Source organism: Phodopus roborovskii, unplaced genomic scaffold (genome assembly GCF_943737965.1).
Source record: "Phodopus roborovskii unplaced genomic scaffold, PHOROB, whole genome shotgun sequence".
NCBI classification, from domain to species: domain Eukaryota; kingdom Metazoa; phylum Chordata; class Mammalia; order Rodentia; family Cricetidae; genus Phodopus; species Phodopus roborovskii.
The window spans coordinates 8,633,336-8,651,056 of NW_026126602.1; the positions used below are offsets into that span (position 1 = coordinate 8,633,336).

Consider the following 17,721-nt stretch of genomic DNA (forward strand, 5'->3'; position numbering starts at 1 on the left):
CGAGGAAGGGATGCTCGCGCTAGTCCCCGCACTCCCCAGCAGTCTCCGCTGAGGGTCAGTCGTGGCCGCCCGGGGAACTCGCTTGTCGCCGGTGCTGGAGCACAGAGAACAACCTAACGGTCCGGCATCTGCATCCTCACCCGCCCCGCCTGTCTACTCAGCTGCCCCGCCCGCCTCTGCGTCATGACGCCGGCGCCCAACGCGGAAGCCGCGAGCCGCCTGGACCAGCCGCGGGCTGTGCGCCGAACCGCGGCGGGCGGGAGCCGGGCGGGGGCGCGAGGCGAGCGTAGCTGCAGCTTAGGCGGCGAAGCGCGCGGAGCGGGCGGAGCAAGCGCCCAGGACCGAGCGCGGGCGGAGTGGGGCTGGAGCAGTCGCGCAGCGGCGGCTGCCCCGGGGGATGCGGCTGCCTCCCCGGGCCGGCGTGTAGGGAGGGCGGGTCCCCGGCTTCGGCAGCGCGGCGGTGGAGGGGACCGGGACAGCGGTCATGGCGACCCCCGGCAACCTGGGGTCCTCCGTCCTAGCGAGCAAGACCAAGACCAAGAAGAAGCACTTCGTGGCTCAGAAAGTGAAGCTGTTCCGGGCCAGCGACCCGCTGCTCAGCGTGCTCATGTGGGGGGTCAACCACTCGGTAAGTCTCCTCTGCTGCGCGCTCCTTTTGCTCCTCCGGCTCAGCCTCCCCAGTTCTGCTTCTCCTGCTGCAGCGGTGGCAGGGCGGGGACCTCAGGCCGGCTGGCTCGGCGGGTCCCGGGCCCTCCCGCTGCTCGCCTCTCCGGGTGCCCCTAACCCCATGACATGCGTCCGCCCCCTGGATTCCTCCGGTGCCGCTTGCGCCCCATTTTTACACCAAGGGAGGTTGCGGGATGAGAAGTGTTGGCTGTGCTTCTGAGCCTCCCCGCCTTAGTCCACCCGCCGGTCGGTGCCCGCTGCCCGGGAAGTGGGAAGTTTGTGCGGGGACTGAGTCCGCCTCAGCTGTCAGCCCCGGTGGGGGACTGCTCAGGGCCCAGTCCGAATGATCGCCCCACTTCTCTGGAACCCATAGGCCCGCGTGTCCTGGGCCAGTGGGCAGGTGTACCTGTCCCTGTCAGGGAGCATCCGGAGCTTCCCGCAGGAGGACTGGAGTGAACCAGAAGATTTTGGGCGGCAGCTTGAGAGCTTACCTTCCTTTTTGCCTTTAAAGGCAGTATTATCGGACTCAAGGGGGATTTTTTTTCCCCCCAAAGAAAAAAGGCATCGTAAATATGGCCCTGATGCTGATCGTCTTAGTCCTTTCCTGCTTCTCCAGGCTGCTGTGCCCGCTCCAGATCTCCTGGCGGGGAGTGCCTCCCCCCTTCCCTCGGAGAGCCGGGCAGAAGTCACCGTCTGCGGAAGGGCAGACAAGGTGGTGACAGACGGAGGGGTCCCGGCGGGCGCGGGTTCGAGGTGGTCTAGAGTTAATTACATCCATTTGAAAGGTTGTTTAAAAGACTTGAGGGGAGCGCGTTGGAGAGGTTAGCCTAGCGCACAGCCAGGGGTGGAGGAAGGAGCGCAGCTGCGGACTCTGCGGACTGCGGTGTGAGGGGCTGAAATAGCCTCCTGCTGATGTGACAGCGAGAAAACTCCAGCAGCTTTAATCTGCTTAGATGGGATCAAGAAACATGATAGGCGCTGTTGGCTGAGCCATGAAAGTTTCAATGAGCTTGTGAATTTTGACCGTGACCTTACTCACTGCAGTCAGCCAGCTCCGGAGGCAGAGCATGAGCCTGCTGCCCTCCTTTTGATTTCGGTGGATGCCCGGGTGCCCTTTTCAGCATAATGGAAGTGACAGAAAGCCAGCGTGGTTTTTTCACTCTCAAATTAATGGAGTTGTTTAAAATGGTTCAATGTCTTTTATTTGTACTTTTCTTTCCCAAGTGGAGCTGGGGAAAGGTGAAACAGTATAAGGATGATTGTGTTTGCCTGGAATGATTTAAAAAGTCGAGAAACGATCATTTCCTATCTGCTGAAGTTCACTTCAACTTACTCACTTGTTTAGCTGGTAGGAATGTCAACTGTTAAAACACCAGACACCAGTGCACCCCCACCCCCAGTTTTATTTTAGATAAGGAAGTTACAGTTTTCCATTGTAATATGCCTATAATTTTGTTATGTATGATTTGTAAAGTTCTTTTTCTGTTTCCATTGCCATTTGCAGCTCCCAAATTACTGCAATGGGGTCCTCCTATAAATACAAGTGGCTTGCTGGCTGTGGACCCATGTTTATGGGCCTGGTGTTTTGGTCAGGAGTATTTGTGTGTGTCCATGTTTAATATAGTAAAGTAGTCTCAACAACATGCTGCTTGGAGGAGAGACTGGCTGTTTGGGAATTAGTCTGAATTTCAGTCCAAGCTTCACTGTAACATTTGGGTTGCTACCTTGTGTTTATTTTTGAGTTGCTACATTTGTTTTCCAGTTGTTCTACTTGAAAAACACTGAATGAATGATGGCAGGAACACTGAGTATTACTTTCTGTTGTTCTCAAGAACAGTTACTAATTAATTCTAAGCATATACACTGATAGAATAGTGTATTGTGTAAGCATGTTATTAATTCAACATATACCAGCATATGCAGAGCCTTTCATACTGGGGAGGGTTGTTACAATGCCTCTTTCATTGCTGCCCATCTTTTTTTTTTTTATGGATGTGGGTTGACAAGATTGTTTCTTCCTTTTCTGACAATGTATTTTTTGTTTTGTTTTGTTTTAAATAATAAAACTCCCTCATTTGGAAGACATGTCATTTTTGGTTGGTTTTAATTTAGAAAATGCTTCTTGGTACCAGAAAGATGTTTTATCATGCTTTTCTGTGCAACAAAATTTATAGTATAATGTTAGCGTAAGTAAGTCCACATCATCAATAATGAGCACATATACAAATGGGGACATTTGAGAAAGCATGGCAGAGAGGCAGATAATTCAAATCAGAGTCTTTCCCCCCTGCAATTCTAGGATTAGCAGGGGAAATTTTATCATGGATATAACAAATTTTTGCTTTTAAAATTCCATCACACTTTTAATTGGATATTTAAAGTAACCACAAATTTGGAGCACTGAAGGGAAATCATACATTTTTATCATGTGAGCATCTTATGGAGGAATTGGGCCTTTTCCTTGTGCTGTAGGAAAAAAAAAAAAAAAAAAAAAACAACTCATTGAATCTGCTTGAATTCTATTTATTTTTTCAGGACAGGGTTTTTGTACGTAGCCCTCACTGTTCTGGATCTCACTCTGTAGAGTAGACTGTCCTTAAATTCAGACTCAGAGATTCACCTGCATTCACCTGCCTCTACCTGTGAGTGCTGGGATTAAAGTTGTGAATTATATCTTTGATTGTGACTATTCACTTTGTCATGTTAACCAGTTTTGGGGAATCAATGTTTATACCTGGGAAATGGGATTGTTGATAGATGAGTTGCAAATTTTTGTTTTTGTTTCTTAAGTTGACAATTTAACTATTTTTTTGGTTATTGGTCAAACAGCATCATATTAGTCCCAGAATATGCAGCAACCTTTGGGGATTGTACAAAGCCTAGATTTCAAGAGAAGTTGCTGAGTTCTGATTTTGGGAGGCTGGACTGAGTTTGCCAGATTGATTGTAGCTGAACTTCATTGCCATCTATTAAGTCAAAGTCTGTTTGATTGATATGTAGAAATTTGCCATTAAGGCAAAAACTTTGAAGTCCATTGCAGTGGTAATGAAAATCTTGATTTGGATGGTGCTCAGTGTGGAGAATAAGCCTGCCATTGTGCGCTTGATTTGATATGTTACTGCTTTCTAACTTAAGATCTCCATCAGTCCATGGATCTGTGCCAATTCTTATTTTAAGCATTTTAAGCAGAGGATATAATTGAATACATAAAGGAAAAGATGACTTAAGAAGGCAGTTTTATCTTGTTATGTTTGAAATTAAACTAAAAATGATCAGGCAGTTAGCTTCTTAAAATGGTATTTTAATAGTGTAGGGAGTATGTTGAATGCTATGCGCCAAGACTTGTTTTAAATAGATATTCTAAAAGATTTTTATACACTGTGAAATGTGAGCTATTTGGATTAGTATTTCAAACTCTATTTAGATATATGAAGGAAGACACAGTTTTATCTGTATAGAGAAACATGTAAAACAAATATTGTTTTTAGAAATAGCCACTTTATTGATATTAAAGCTTGTGGTTTCAAACCATAGAAACACCAAACAGGCTACAGGAAAAGTCTCAAGTATTGTGGGAATTTTGGAGATAGTCACATTGAAAAGGAGGATGGGAATCAGAACATGCTAAGAACCAGGTGCTTTGCTACAGTCTGACTTTCCCATCCAATCTGGCTTTATTTACCTTGTTCATCACTGGCTGAGAAGCTGAGAAACTCCATTGGACTGGGAACTGATGAGTTTCTAAGTTCAGCTTGCCATTTCTGCTCTCCACAAAGGCTTTCTGTCTTCAATTTAGGCCTCAGAATACCACCAAAAATCTTGACTTGTCTGGATTCAATCAATGGTAGCTTCCTCTTAGACTAAGTAGTTATAAAATGTGTAAGGTGAAGAGTTCCCTAGAGTCTCCAAGAGATGTGGGGGGGGGGGGGCAGGCGGGTGTGTCAGTGTAAGGAACACATCTACCCTAGTATAATAGAGTTAGTGTTGATCTTGATGCCTGTGGGAATCTGTACAGGCCAGCCTTACAATAGCATGCCTTGTCATGTGTGGATTGGAGTCTATGTTGTTTTCCATGTGGAACATCTGAGATGGGACCTGTATTCTCAGCCAGGTGAGGACTGGAGATAGATAGAAGTGTATTCCAGAAATGTATTTCTTCTGGGTCCTTTGGGTTTATATGTGGATATAGACAAAAGAAGGAGGCTGCTAGGTGTAAAAACAATGTGGATTTATGGAATGGTAATGACTGAAAATAACATAATGAGGGAATTAAAATATAAAGTAGCTAGATATCAAATGAAACTCATTGAGCAGAACCCAGCCAGCCATTTTTTTTTTTTTCCTTTGCTTTCCAGAGGAAAGAAGCAGCCATACATGGAGTTTTCTATTAAGGCCATAGTTTACTGTTTCATTCAAAGACATGATTATTATTTTCTTCTCCTTTATTCAAACACCTTAGCATGTCTTTAGTATACAGAATGCTGCCCCAAGGCAGGGTGATTGGTTATCCTATAGAAAGACTGCCAGCAAGAACTGTAATAAACCAACATCTATGTTACATTGATAGAGCATGCAGTTATCTTTGAGTAGTTAATTCTGTCAGCATGCATTTGAAAGTCATGAATTAATATTGACATGAGTTGGTGCAGTTTGGCAGGATGGTTTGTGGTCAAGCTGATTAGGTTCAGTCCCTCCTTCATTGTTTATAGTCTTTCAGCAGCTGGCTTACCCAGCTGAGCCTCAGTTTGTGCATTTTTAAAATATTTTTATTTATTTTTATGTGCATTGGTGTTTTGCCTGTGTGTATGCCTGTATGAGGGAGCCAGATCCCCTTGGATCTAGAAAGTTATGAGCTGTCATATGCGTGCTGGGAATTGAACTTGGGTCCTTTGGAAGAGCAGCCAGTGCTCTTAACCTCTGAGTCATCCCTCCAGCCCCCAGTTTGTGCATTCTTAACATGGAGATAAGGATGACTGCCTCAAGGAGCTATTTTGAAGTTTAAATGAGACAGTGTATTAAAAACCTAGTGGTATGTAATAAGGTCAGTAAATGATTCCTAAAAATGACCAAATTTGGATGCAGTTCACATGGTAACATATTAAAGAGGAATAGATCAATGGTTTTCCAAATATATTGCGCCTATAAATCACACAGATCACTTGGGGGGACTTTTCAGAAACTGATTCAGCAGTTCTGGTGAGGAGGATGTCTGAGGCTTTCCCCTCTAGTATGGTCTCAAGTGATGGTAATGGTCTGAGTCTATGGGCTGCACTTTGGGAAGCAAGGCAGCAGAGGGAATGACATTAGACATAGAAATGTTTAGAATTTTTTTCCCAGCCATGTGTGATGAGTTGCCTTAGCAGCACCGTGACCCTGTAATAGAGATAGAAAGGCTAGGAGAAGGAATTGCGTATTGGAAAGAGATTTTAAAGTTTATGAAATACTGACTCGTTCATTGGTGGTGATGGTGGATAATCTAGTTATCACCCCGTGGGATTAGGGTTCCAGAGCAGTAGGAGGGTGAGACTAGTGTTGAGACTCCTCCACATACACTTGGTAATTGATGTTGGGATGGTTTGAATGAGAATGGCCCCATAGGCTCATATATTTGAATGCTTGGTTCATAGCTCCTGGAACTGTTTGGGAAGGATTAGGAAATATGCCTTTCCGGAGGGATTATCACTGGGGAAGGGCTTTGAGGTTTCAAAAGCCTACAACAGGCCCAGCATCTCATTTTGTCTTCCTCCTACTTGTGGATGTTGTGTGACAGTTTCCTTCCAGATTGAATCATTCTATCCTGTAGGGAAGCTCCTTGAGCGGAAGGTAAACAACTCAAGATAGGTTCAGGAAGTCCCTAAAGCCAACCAGATTCACTAGGCCTCCATGCTAGAGAAAATAATAAAAGTGGAATTCCCCTCAGGTGAAGCTAATCCAAGTGGCAAAGACTAGTTGCTGTGCAACCTCTCAGACAAGCAAACCCACAAAGAATACTGAGACCAGATCAGCTGCCAGGAAGAAGCAAAAACCAGCTGAGCTGCCTAGAAAGGGTTTAGACCAACTGAGGCATCTGGAAATGACCCTCTCCAACCTGTTGAATGGCAGTCTGTGCAGCATGCTCCAGATTCCCTGCTCTCTAAGCTCACCCATGCTGGGGTGGGCTTTGATGCAGCTGTCTTTGACTCACTTCTGCCCCCATAAATAATACCAATCAAACTCATTGGTTCACCAAGCTGGACTTCAGTGGTGTCCATTTGTCTGCCATGGCTTCTCAATCTGGGATAGACCTGTGTGTTGTGTCTCTCCAGAAAACAGTGGATCAGATGTAAGATCTCAGCTACTGCTCCAGGCACCATGCCTTCCTGCTGCCCTGCCCCTGCCCTGTCATGATGGTCATAAACATACCCTCTGAAACTATAAGAAAGCACCTAATTAAGTGCTTACTTTTGTAAGTTGCCTTGATCATGATATCCTCATGTCAATAGAAAAGTAACTAAGGTAGCCATCAAGGAATGGAATATTTACTATTCTTGTTGCTGTGAAAGATTCTTGACAAAAACAATTTAAGGGATTGCATATTTTAGCTCACAGTTTGAGGCAACAGGAACAAGAGGGAGAGAGTCACATCAAATCTGCAATCAAGACATAGGGAGAAATGGATGTTGGTGTTCAGTTCACTACATCCATTTTGATTGATTCTGGGACCCCAGCCCATGGGATCTTTGCTGCTCAGTTAAACCTTCCTGGAAACACCCTTATAGACACAACCCAAAGCATGTTTCCATGTTGATTCAAATCTTGTTTTGTTGACAGCGAAGACTGACCACCAAAGGTTATTAGATCTCAGAAAAGGAAGGTAGAATTGTGGGGTTTGGCTTTGAGATCAGGACAGAGGAAGAAGAAAGAGGAAGCAAGAAACAACTGAATGAGGATGCTCAGGTACCCAGAGTTGTGGGTATGCATTTTGAGGGTCATTGCTTCAGGAGTGGAGGGAGAGAGAGATAGTAAGAGTATGAGTAAGTAAAATCATTTTCCTTTTTGGAAGATTAGGAATGGAAGTTGAGCAATGCTAGCCAATTTAGAAATGTTGTCTCTGATTACATCTCATCCTTACTATTTTTCCCTTGTTCATCTTTATGGGCTTTATTTCCCTCTTTCCTAGACTATTATCAAAGCCTTTGACCTAAGGTCTCTATATGTACTCTTAGCACTATTTCTTTCCTTTATTGCCCCCATGGGGCTTCATGGTAGTGAGATAGAGGCTCAACTCCCACTCTCAAAATAATGCTCTTAAATGAATCCTGTAGGGTTCACAGTCCCCTCAGTTCTGTCCATGGGTCATGCAGGAGCCCAGTGAAGAACACTTGCAAGGATAATATGAGGGTGTATGGAGTTGGAAGTGACACCAAGCACAGCAGTGGGCCGATTGCAGAACCAGGGGATTTGAATAGGTTGTATTCGTGAACTGCTGCATTGAGTGTCTGGGTCTTTTCTATACAGTTCTGTGTTAAAAGTTGTTCTTGGGTAGACAAATCATGAGCTATTGGTACTGGGTAAAACTATCTTAAAACATTTTTCCCATGACAGAGGGAAAAACATCTATATGGAAAGCAAGGAGGCAGAGAATAAATATATAACCTATTCATAGAAAACATTGTTGAGAGTTTTGGAACAGTAACTTACTGTGTTGGTAAGAATTTTTGTTACTTTGGTAAGTGACCACCTAAACAGAAAGAAACAATTTACAAATAAGAAAGGTTTACTTTTGGCTCAAGTTGCTTTGGGCCTGAGGGGAGGCAATGCTGGGAACTTGGGTTTGATCCTGCTTACCTCCTGGCCTCCAGGAAGCCAAGTCGGAGAGCAGGATTTGTCAAGGACCCAAATACTTCCTTCACAGGCCCCAGCACCCCACTTCTTAAAATTTGGCCCTACCTTCCACAGATTACCATCTCCCAAAAGCCTTTTAAAATTTGAATCTTTCAAGGGTTGAACTGTTGAATATGCCAGAGCCTTTAGGATTTAATCCTCTCTAGATACATTCTCATAGACTCATTCATTCCCTAGGTTAGTCAATATGACAATCAAAATTAGCCACCACACTTACCTAAAGATGTGTCTGTCTGTCTTCCCTTCATTTTTTAAAGGTTTGTCTTGTTCAGTTTCAGATGTTTTTTTGTTTGTTTGTTTTTCAAAGTAAACTTGTGTATTTATTACTTGTGTGGCATGTGTACAGAGCAATGGATGAGCTTGTGGTAGTGTTTTTCTCCTTTCCCTTTACACAGGCTCCGGGAAATCAATCTCCGGTGTCCGGCTTGCTTGGCAAGAGCTTTTTACTCTGAGCTATCTCTCCAGTCCCATGTTAAGTGTTTCAATACTAAGTCTTGGTAATTTTTCAAATGGAGGTAGTTAGGAGCTGGGTAGTGGCCTGGAACATCTTGCAATAACACTTTCTAGAGTGTACTTCGGATAGGTGTTCTTGACAAACCTAGAATAATTGAAAATACCCTGAGTGAATTCAATACTCTAACTTCCTTGACATAGTAGCTCAGCTATTTTAAGTGTGCTCTGAACACTGGCACTGGCCTACATTTAGGCAAGATTGTGTCTTGGTTGTTTTTCCTGTTGCTGTGCTAAAATATCCTGATAAAAGCAACCTGAAGGATATTTATTTTGGTTCACTATTCCAGGTTATACTCTATCACAGTAGGATGTCCTGGAGACAGAAGCCTAAGGCCTTGGTCACATTATATCCATTTGTATCTATTGTATCCATTTGGTACATTGTATCCATTTATTACATTGTATCCAATGTATCCGTAAGATACATCACTTTGTATCCATTCATCCATTGTATCAGAATCAGAGAGGGATGCTTGTACCTCCTTCACTTTCCCCTCTTTATAAAGTCTAAGATCACAACCTAGGGAATGATGCCACTCACAGTCTTTTTGCCTCACCCTTATCAAGATGATACCAGACAATCATGCCCAGAGACCTTTCTCAAAAGTGTTTCTGAATCTCATCAAGTTAATATTGAGATCAACCATCACATAATCTAAGAAGGGTCTATGTTGTTGAAATAAAGTGTTGACTATCAGATAATTTTATTTAATACTACCTGAAAGTGAAACCTGAGATGGGTATATGAGTATGCCTTATACCATTGGAGGTTGAAAACTTGAGTCATCACCAGTACTTTGGACTGCACTTGTAAAACGCCTAAGTAGTTACTGGCACACATTAAGTTCTTATTAAATGGCAGCTTCCATTTTAAACACTATATCTAAGTGCTAAGATATAGTAAGTTATTAGGTTATAAGTTAACTTAATTGTTACTTCATCCTGGTTCATAGTATCAGATTACCATGTATTTGGCATTATGTATCCATGGGTTATGAATTGTTATTTTAGAACTTTCCATTTCCCCTAGTATCGCTTTATCTATTTTGTTATTATGTTCATTTTTGTATCTTTAATGCTTCCACTAGGTGGTTAAAGGTGTCAAAATCTAATTCACAATCATTATTATAAATTATATCAACCATTGAATTGATATCTCACCTTTTTTCTTTTTATAAATATGAGACACTTGAAGATGCTTTAGCTGCAAATTGAACATGTTATGGGCCCTATCTTCAAACTGCTCATAACTTTGGGGAAAATAGATGAAGAATAGGCAGCCCATGCTCACATGTCTGGAGTATTGAATCTGGGGGGTGGATGCTGTTGTGCATCATACATAAGCATAAGCTTTGTTGAGAAGACCACACCGAGAAAGATCAGGAAGGAGGTGAAGAGCTTGGGCATGAAGATGGAGGAAGGACACTTCAGCCAGAGGGAGCAACTAGTGCAGAGGCCTAGAAGCCCACACGGAAGGCTGTGTAGCTGTAGCAGATCGAAGAAGGGGTGATGGTGGGGGCTAAGCAACTAACAGCTGCATCATGATTGCTTCTGTTTGGGGCCTTAAAGAAGTCTTCAAGAGAGGTGACATTGAGGGAGAAGTTACAGAAGATGGAAAAGGGCCTTTAAAAAAAAGCCAAGGGGTCAACAGCTGGCAAAGATGACAGGAGTGGAGTGAGTAGTTGGTCCTGGCTATGTGGCCTGGGGCCTCACCTTCTACATGGGGGCTCATGGAACAGTGTCACTAGATATTACCCAAGAAACTGTTGTGTTGTGGGCCTCCTGGAGCACAAGGGGCATTGTAACTAGCAAGCACCTGGTGATAGTTTGGAAAAGCACCAGCTAGGACAGTCCGCTTTCAAAGCCTCAGGTCTCTTTGGTGTGCTCCAGAGGCTGATGGGAAGGAAGGCCAGGGTGCCTGTGGAAATAAGCCCCAGCCTACCCTATCCTCACCCACAGCAGGTTGTTGCTTTCTTTCCTTCTTTTCTTTGAGGCACTGGATAGAAAATATACAGGCAATCTTCTGCCAAGAAGATTGAAAACCAAGGAGTGGTTAGGAGATGGCTGAAAAACAGTTTGGATTTCAATTTGAAGAGCTGAGAAATTGATTTTAGAAAAAAATCACAGTTCTGACAGGGTCACTTGGTAATTTTTGTGACTCTCCAGTGATACCCTCCACTGTGCATTTTGCACTGAAATAACTTTTCCTATTTCTTCTCCACAGACTTAACATCCTGTCTCTTTGTTCTCTCACAGTGGCTGTTCTTCACTAGAAAGCACTGGACATACAAAAACTGTTAAGTGTTAGTCTCTTCACCACCCAGTCTAGCCTGCACATATGCTGGGAGCTGCCTACTTTTGTAGTTACTGGTCACATATTGCTGCCTTGATTTCAATTAATAAATCTTAAATTCAGTTTCTCGGTAGCCATGTGTGGCTAGTGGCTACTGATTGGACATTGTAGTTGAGGCATATTCCCTTTGGCTGTTGGGTGAGGCTGACTATTCTAGAAATTTCCATCCAAGGTGACAGCAGAAGCACTCTTCCACTTTTCTGTCTCTCACTGTAATGTGTACTCAGCTTCTTGACCCTTTTCACATCAAGTTTGAGACACTGTGCCCTCAGTGGCTGCAGTACCCTACCCAGTCACCAACCTTATTCTGAACTTGCTGTGTCCCATCCATCCCAAGCCACTTCTTTTCTAGTGAGATGGTTAATCTCAGTTGTTACCTGATGAGATTTAGAATTGCCTGGGGACACAGGTCCAGGCACACCTGTTTGTGATTAGCTGGTTAAGTTTGCCTCTGGGCATGCCTGTGCTGCATTATCTTGTTCAGGTTCATTGCTGTGAGAAGACCCGACTGTTGTGTGTGGCTGGGCCACTGGACAGCAAAGTTGGAGAAAGGAAGTGAGCAGCAGCAGGCACTCTGTGTTGTGAGCTCTCAGTTTCTGACCAGTTAACTTCGTGTGTGTATCCCTGACAGGCATCCCAGCCTGTCCACTCTTCCACTCCGGTCATCTCTAAGCCTGTGTCTTCACCTCTGTAAACAGATGGCTGTCTACACAGGTATTCAAGCCAAATGCCTAGGCATTGAGCTGCAGTGTCCTTTTCTCCACTGCTTTTTGGTCACCCTCTTCTAAATGCATAGTCTGTGTACTGCTCTTGCTGTTTGCCACACTGAACAGTCTTCCTGTGTTCTCCCATGCCCAACTTAAATCCAGATTCTCTAGAGCAGTGGCAAGATAAACTTCTGACATGTGCATGATCATTCATCACTTCCTCAGTCAAACACCCCAGAGATGCCCATTCCATCTAGAAGAAAACTTAGACTCTTTTGTCAATGTCTCTTCTATTGCTTACTTTACTCATTGTTGTGACCAAATAAAATACCCAAAGAGAAGCAATTTAAAGGGAGGATTGATTGATCTTGGTTCAGGGTTTACCAGAGAAGACACAAGAATACATTGCATAGAGAGTGGCTTGTGGCTATGGTGGCAATGAGGTTGCTTGCACACATGTTGGATGAGAAGGAGGAGGGGAAAGTGCAGGGAGTGGGGACACACACACACACACACACACAAATGCGCACACGTGTGCATGCACATGCACATGCACATACAAAGGCACACACCTAGACCAGAAGTGGGGCCATAACTGTCAGGACCAGCCCCCCAGTGACCCACTTCCTACAGTTGAAACCTACCTGCTAAAGATTCTACACTTCCCAAACAGCAGGCACATCAGCTGGGGATCAAGTTTTCCAACACATTATGCCTGTGGGGACATTTTGCATCCAAGCTGTGTCATCTCTTAAGACCTTGCTGGCCTGGCCCCATTTTCCTCCTTGCCATCACTGGTCCCCTCCATCATTTCTCCTGCTCTGCAGTCACCTGGGAATAGCCACACTGGGGTTTTTCTGGTCCTTAGACCAGAAAACTTCTGCCCAGAGCAACCATAGCACTTCTGTGTTTATTTCCTCTTGGTCCATTTACAGTGTTCTTCCCTCAGATCCTCAAGTGGTTCCTGTGCAGATGGCTTCTCTAATCTAATGTAAGGTAGCCCCTCCAATAGCAAATGCTCTTTCATTTTCTCTTTGACAGACACTGCCTGAAACAGTTGCTTACATGGTTATCATTCGTCCCTCTGATACCCTGTCATATCAGCTATACTCTACACTATGAAGGTGCTTTTGTATCGAGTTGGCACTCGGAGACTGTCGAATGAGTGGTACAGTAGGCCATTCATGCTCCGTGGGCAGCTCAGGAGCCCTTCCACTCAGTCCTCAGTGCTGTGCGAAGGTTGTTTGCTGTGGCTGAGCACAGCATCAGTACATTCTGCTGAGCTGGTTGAGCAATGTCTTGAGAGTGGGGGAACTTGCTGCATGGTGGCGATAAGAGGTGTGGGGAACCACAGGGCTCTGTGCAAGCAAGAGCTGTGTTTACAGAGCAACGAGGAACTTTCAGAGCAGTCTTCAGAGAAGCACTTCCTCAAACACCAATGGAAGCAAACGGTTCACCTAGCGAACTGTGTGAAGACTGGGGTTGTTTCTAAAAATGTGACATTATTGTGTAGCAGAGTTGCACTATAGTGTCATCACGAAACTTACCATGTGGTTTAACTCTCTGGAGGCCGTCAGACATGCCTTTAAGATGTCCAGTCCCCAGAAGTGTGCCATAAGTTAGATTCCAAGATTCCATCCGCAGTCTCACTGCCCAAGGTGTTTATGGGGATTTTCTACAGTGTGTTGTTTCTGCTGGGTCTTCCCAGGCTCCTTATTGCCACGCCCACTTGATTGGTCTTGGCTGTGATCTGTCCATTTCCCTTGGACAGTTATTGAGAGAGAATTTCTTGAATCTGAGGGTAGAAATATGACTCACAGAACAGGGTTGTTTTTGTCCAGTGTCTCTGGGTACTCAGGACTTTGAACACACCAACATAAACTCACAACTTGTTATATTTTGGACCTCTTGGTAATGTGAATTTGGGCTGCAGTCCCTTGGGAGAGTAGTGGATTCATTCACTCGACCTGTTAGTCTTTAACAACCATATGGAGATGGGGGTTTCTGATGGGCTCCCCTCCTTGGTTGGGTGCTAAGCCCAGCCCCATTCCCATCCACAGTCAGGGACAGTCACTAACTTGCTCATACATTCACTTTGACTGTGACTGTGGTTTTGGCAGGCAGCTCCCCCTGCTATCCTGGCATATATACATACATACATACATACATACATACATACATACATATATTTATACACACACACACACACACACACACACACACACTTAGGAAGGTACTTTGAAAACACTTTATTCTGTGTGCCTACTTGATTCTAATAGCAGAGCTGATTGGGACAACCCTATTTGCAGAATTAAAATAAATAAATAAATAAAGCCTTCCCTGCCTTTCCTTCCTTTCTTCACTCCCCCTCCTCCCTCCTGCCCTGCACTGCTCTCTCTCTCCTCCCATTCCTTCCCTGTGGCTGGGGATTACAAGCTTGGGCAACCATCCTGGTGTCTTGCTTGTTTTCTGTTTCTGTGATCCAGCAATTTGGAGAGGAGGGTTTATTTCAGCTTACAGTTTGTAGTCTATCACTGAGGGAAGTCAGGGCAGGACCCTTGAGGAGGGAGCAGAAGCAGAGGCCGTGGAGGATGCTGCTTGCTGGCTTGCTCCTCATGGCTCACCCACTTTGCTTTCTTATGTACGCCTGGACCACCACCCCAGGGATGGCACCAGCAACAGTAGGCTGGTTCTGCTTACATCAATCATCAATCACGGGCGAACTGAGGGAGGCATTTTCTCAATTGAGATTCATCTTTTCACATAACCCTCCCTGTGTCCATGGCTGCTGGGAATGCAGCCCGTGTGTGTCAGGCACTTTACTGACTGGGCCCCAGCCCCTCCCCATTGTTTAGTGACCCTTCACCTGGTGAGAAGTCCATCTAGGCCCCTTCTTACCCTCAACATTGTGGGGGAACATTAATCTTGGTTTCTTTAAGTGTGTGTATATTTTAGTTGACTTCAGTGCAGAGAACTTTCCCTCATTTTCAATCCATCTGCCTTGTGGGTGGACTGTTAAAAGGGGAATGCCAAGAGTGTGGTTGGTTAAGTCTATCCCCAGTATTGGACAGGGAGAGTAGGCTCTTAAAACTAACCCAAGGATTCCTATTGATTATATCAAGAGGGGAATTTTTATTACCGTTTCGAAGAATAGTATTGGTTTTGGGTGGGTACCTGAGATCACATACCCATTAAAAACAACAACATAAGGGAATTGCTCGTTTGGCTTACCTCTTTAGATGATTCTGTACATAGTTGCTTGGTACCATGTGCCTGAGCTGGACATCATGGGAGTGCATCGTGTAGCAGAGGGCAACTGTTCACCTCAAGCACACAGGAAGGAGAGAGCAACAGGAAGTAGCTGGGAATAATACACCCCAGTGACCCACCTTCTCTAGTTAGGCCCCATCTTTAGAGTCTGGGAAACCTCCTAAAATAGTCTCAAGCTGAAGACCAAGTGTCCAAAACATGATCCGTGGGGACGTTTCTGATTCAAACCTTAACAAACCTCGACATAGGCGTCTCCCAACCTTTTCAATAAAAGGGGAATTTTCAGTGGATTTTTTTCTCACATAATGTATCCTGATGAAGGTTTCCCCCTCCCTTTACTCTCCCAGTTCCTTCCCACCTTTCCTCCCAACCCATTCCACCCCCTTTCTGTCTCTTATTAGAAAACAAACAGGCTTCTAAGGGATAATAATAAAATATAATAAGATAAAACAGAAACTAACACATCCATATAGGAACAAATAAACAGAAGAAAAAGAGTCCATAAGAAGACACAAGAAAGAGATCCACTCATTTGCATATTCAGGAAGCCCATAAAGAGTACTAAACTGAAAGTCATAGAATTACACAAAGGACCTGTATGAGAGAGAGAAATTGAGAAAGCAGAGTGTTTGTGTGAGAAAATATATGTAAAAATAAATAAATAAAAATTAAAAACATAAAAAAAAGGCCTTGATACATTATGAAACAAGGAACCCCCCCAAATGTGCTGTTGAGTTCTTTTTCTGTTCTCCATCTACTGCCAGGCATTCAGCCTTCCCTTATGATTAGTTTGTTTCCCAGTGAGACTCTCTTGGAGAAAAGGATATTTTCATTTGCAAGTGGTTATGAGTTGGAGGTAGCTTTGGGATTAGGAATGGGGCATGTGTCCACTTCTCCCAGCTCTGGGACCCTATGTCTTGCAGACCCGTGCAGGCCCTGTGCATGCTTTGTCTGTCTCTGTGAGTTCATATGTGCATTGATCCTTCACTTCGGGGTGAAGGCTCTATGTAGGCACCAGCTGGACTTTCTCCGTGTTCAATGAATCATAACAAATATTCTCTACCAGATTTTTAAGAATAAGGTCCTTTTATCCATTCCACACAAATTTATTAGATATTTATTAAATATCAGATGCCTACAAAGGCTTTAAGAAAAGAAGAGTGGCAAAGTCTTTGCCTGTAAGGAGCAAGTCCACATTCTGCCTGGGAAGAGAGTTGGGATTGCAAGGTAGGAGACAGGTGGACAGGTGGGGGTCACTGAAGTGTCTCATTCTTTGTTTATTGGGGGACATGGGACAGTTCCTAATCAGAGTAGCTAAAGGAAAATGGGGGAGGTACAGTCAGTGAGTAATTCCATGATGCTGAGGGCAGAAGCCTGGCCTGACCCCTCCTACCCCAAGATCAGGACCCAAAGCAGTTTCACTTTGTCTTGGGGTACTGTAGTCTCTAATCTTTGTACAAACTCTGTGTGTTTGTATGTGGGGGGGGTCATGTGTGTGCATGAGCATGGTGGCCAGGGGAAGAAATTGGGAGTCTTCCTCTGTCGTTGTCCACTTTGCCGAAACAGGGTTTCCTTTTGAACATGAAACAGCATTTTAGCTAGACTGCCTAGACAATGTGAAGAGGCGACCATGTCCGCTTTATGTGCCCTCAGGAGGCAGAGTGAACCCTGGTGCTCTGACTCACTTTCTCCTTCTTATGCAGTCCAGGACCGCAGCCCATGGATGGTACCGATGAACCAGGTACCCTGCCTGCCAATGTTTAGGGTGGGGTGGGTCTTCCCACCTCCATTAATCTAGAGATCTTGGCAAGCCGACAACATCAGCCATCACACTGGTATCTGTTTCTTTGGGGGAAGCTCTCAAGAGGCACATTTGTTGGGAAGAAGGGAAAAAGTAAGATGTACAGAGTTCTCTTTGGCAGATTTGGTTCTGTTTTAGAAAATTCAAGGTTATGACATCTTCTCTGGCCCATGCTTGCTATAAATTCAAATTAGGGTAGAGAGGATACCAGGCAGAGAATGGAGCCTGTGATGCAGGAATCCATCTTTCCACAGTTTCCCTTGGGTCCGCCCCTGTTTGGTGCCTCTGAGTAATTGTAGCTGGATGCAAAGTATATCAACAGTGGGCAGCAGGGAGCTTGGCAGACCAGACTGTGCACCTTGCTCAGTTGGCCATGGCTTTCTCCCTGCTCAGATGCCAGGCACTCCATCTTGGAATATGTTTTTAAGAGTTGGTTTTTTGTTTGTTTCATTCTGGCAGTGGAGTTCTATAGATTTTAATAAAGGTCTCCCTAGAAAAAAATTTTTTTTTTTTTAGATATAATTCTG

At 44.4% G+C, this 17,721-nt stretch overlaps 1 protein-coding gene across 2 annotated transcripts in view; it reads left to right on the plus strand.

Annotated features, from left to right (window-relative positions):
* Positions 1 to 244: 244 nt before the first annotated feature.
* Positions 245 to 17,721, plus strand: part of Pip4k2a (phosphatidylinositol-5-phosphate 4-kinase type 2 alpha) — a 158,727-nt gene continuing 141,250 nt past the window's right edge. Inside the window, exon 1 of one of the 2 annotated variants that reach the window (XM_051205604.1) lies at positions 245 to 628. In XM_051205604.1, coding sequence (XP_051061561.1) covers positions 485 to 628 — 144 coding nt within the window. In that variant the 5' untranslated portion in view covers positions 245 to 484. The remainder of the gene's footprint in view (positions 629 to 17,721) is intronic. The other variant, XM_051205603.1, reaches the window with a different exon arrangement.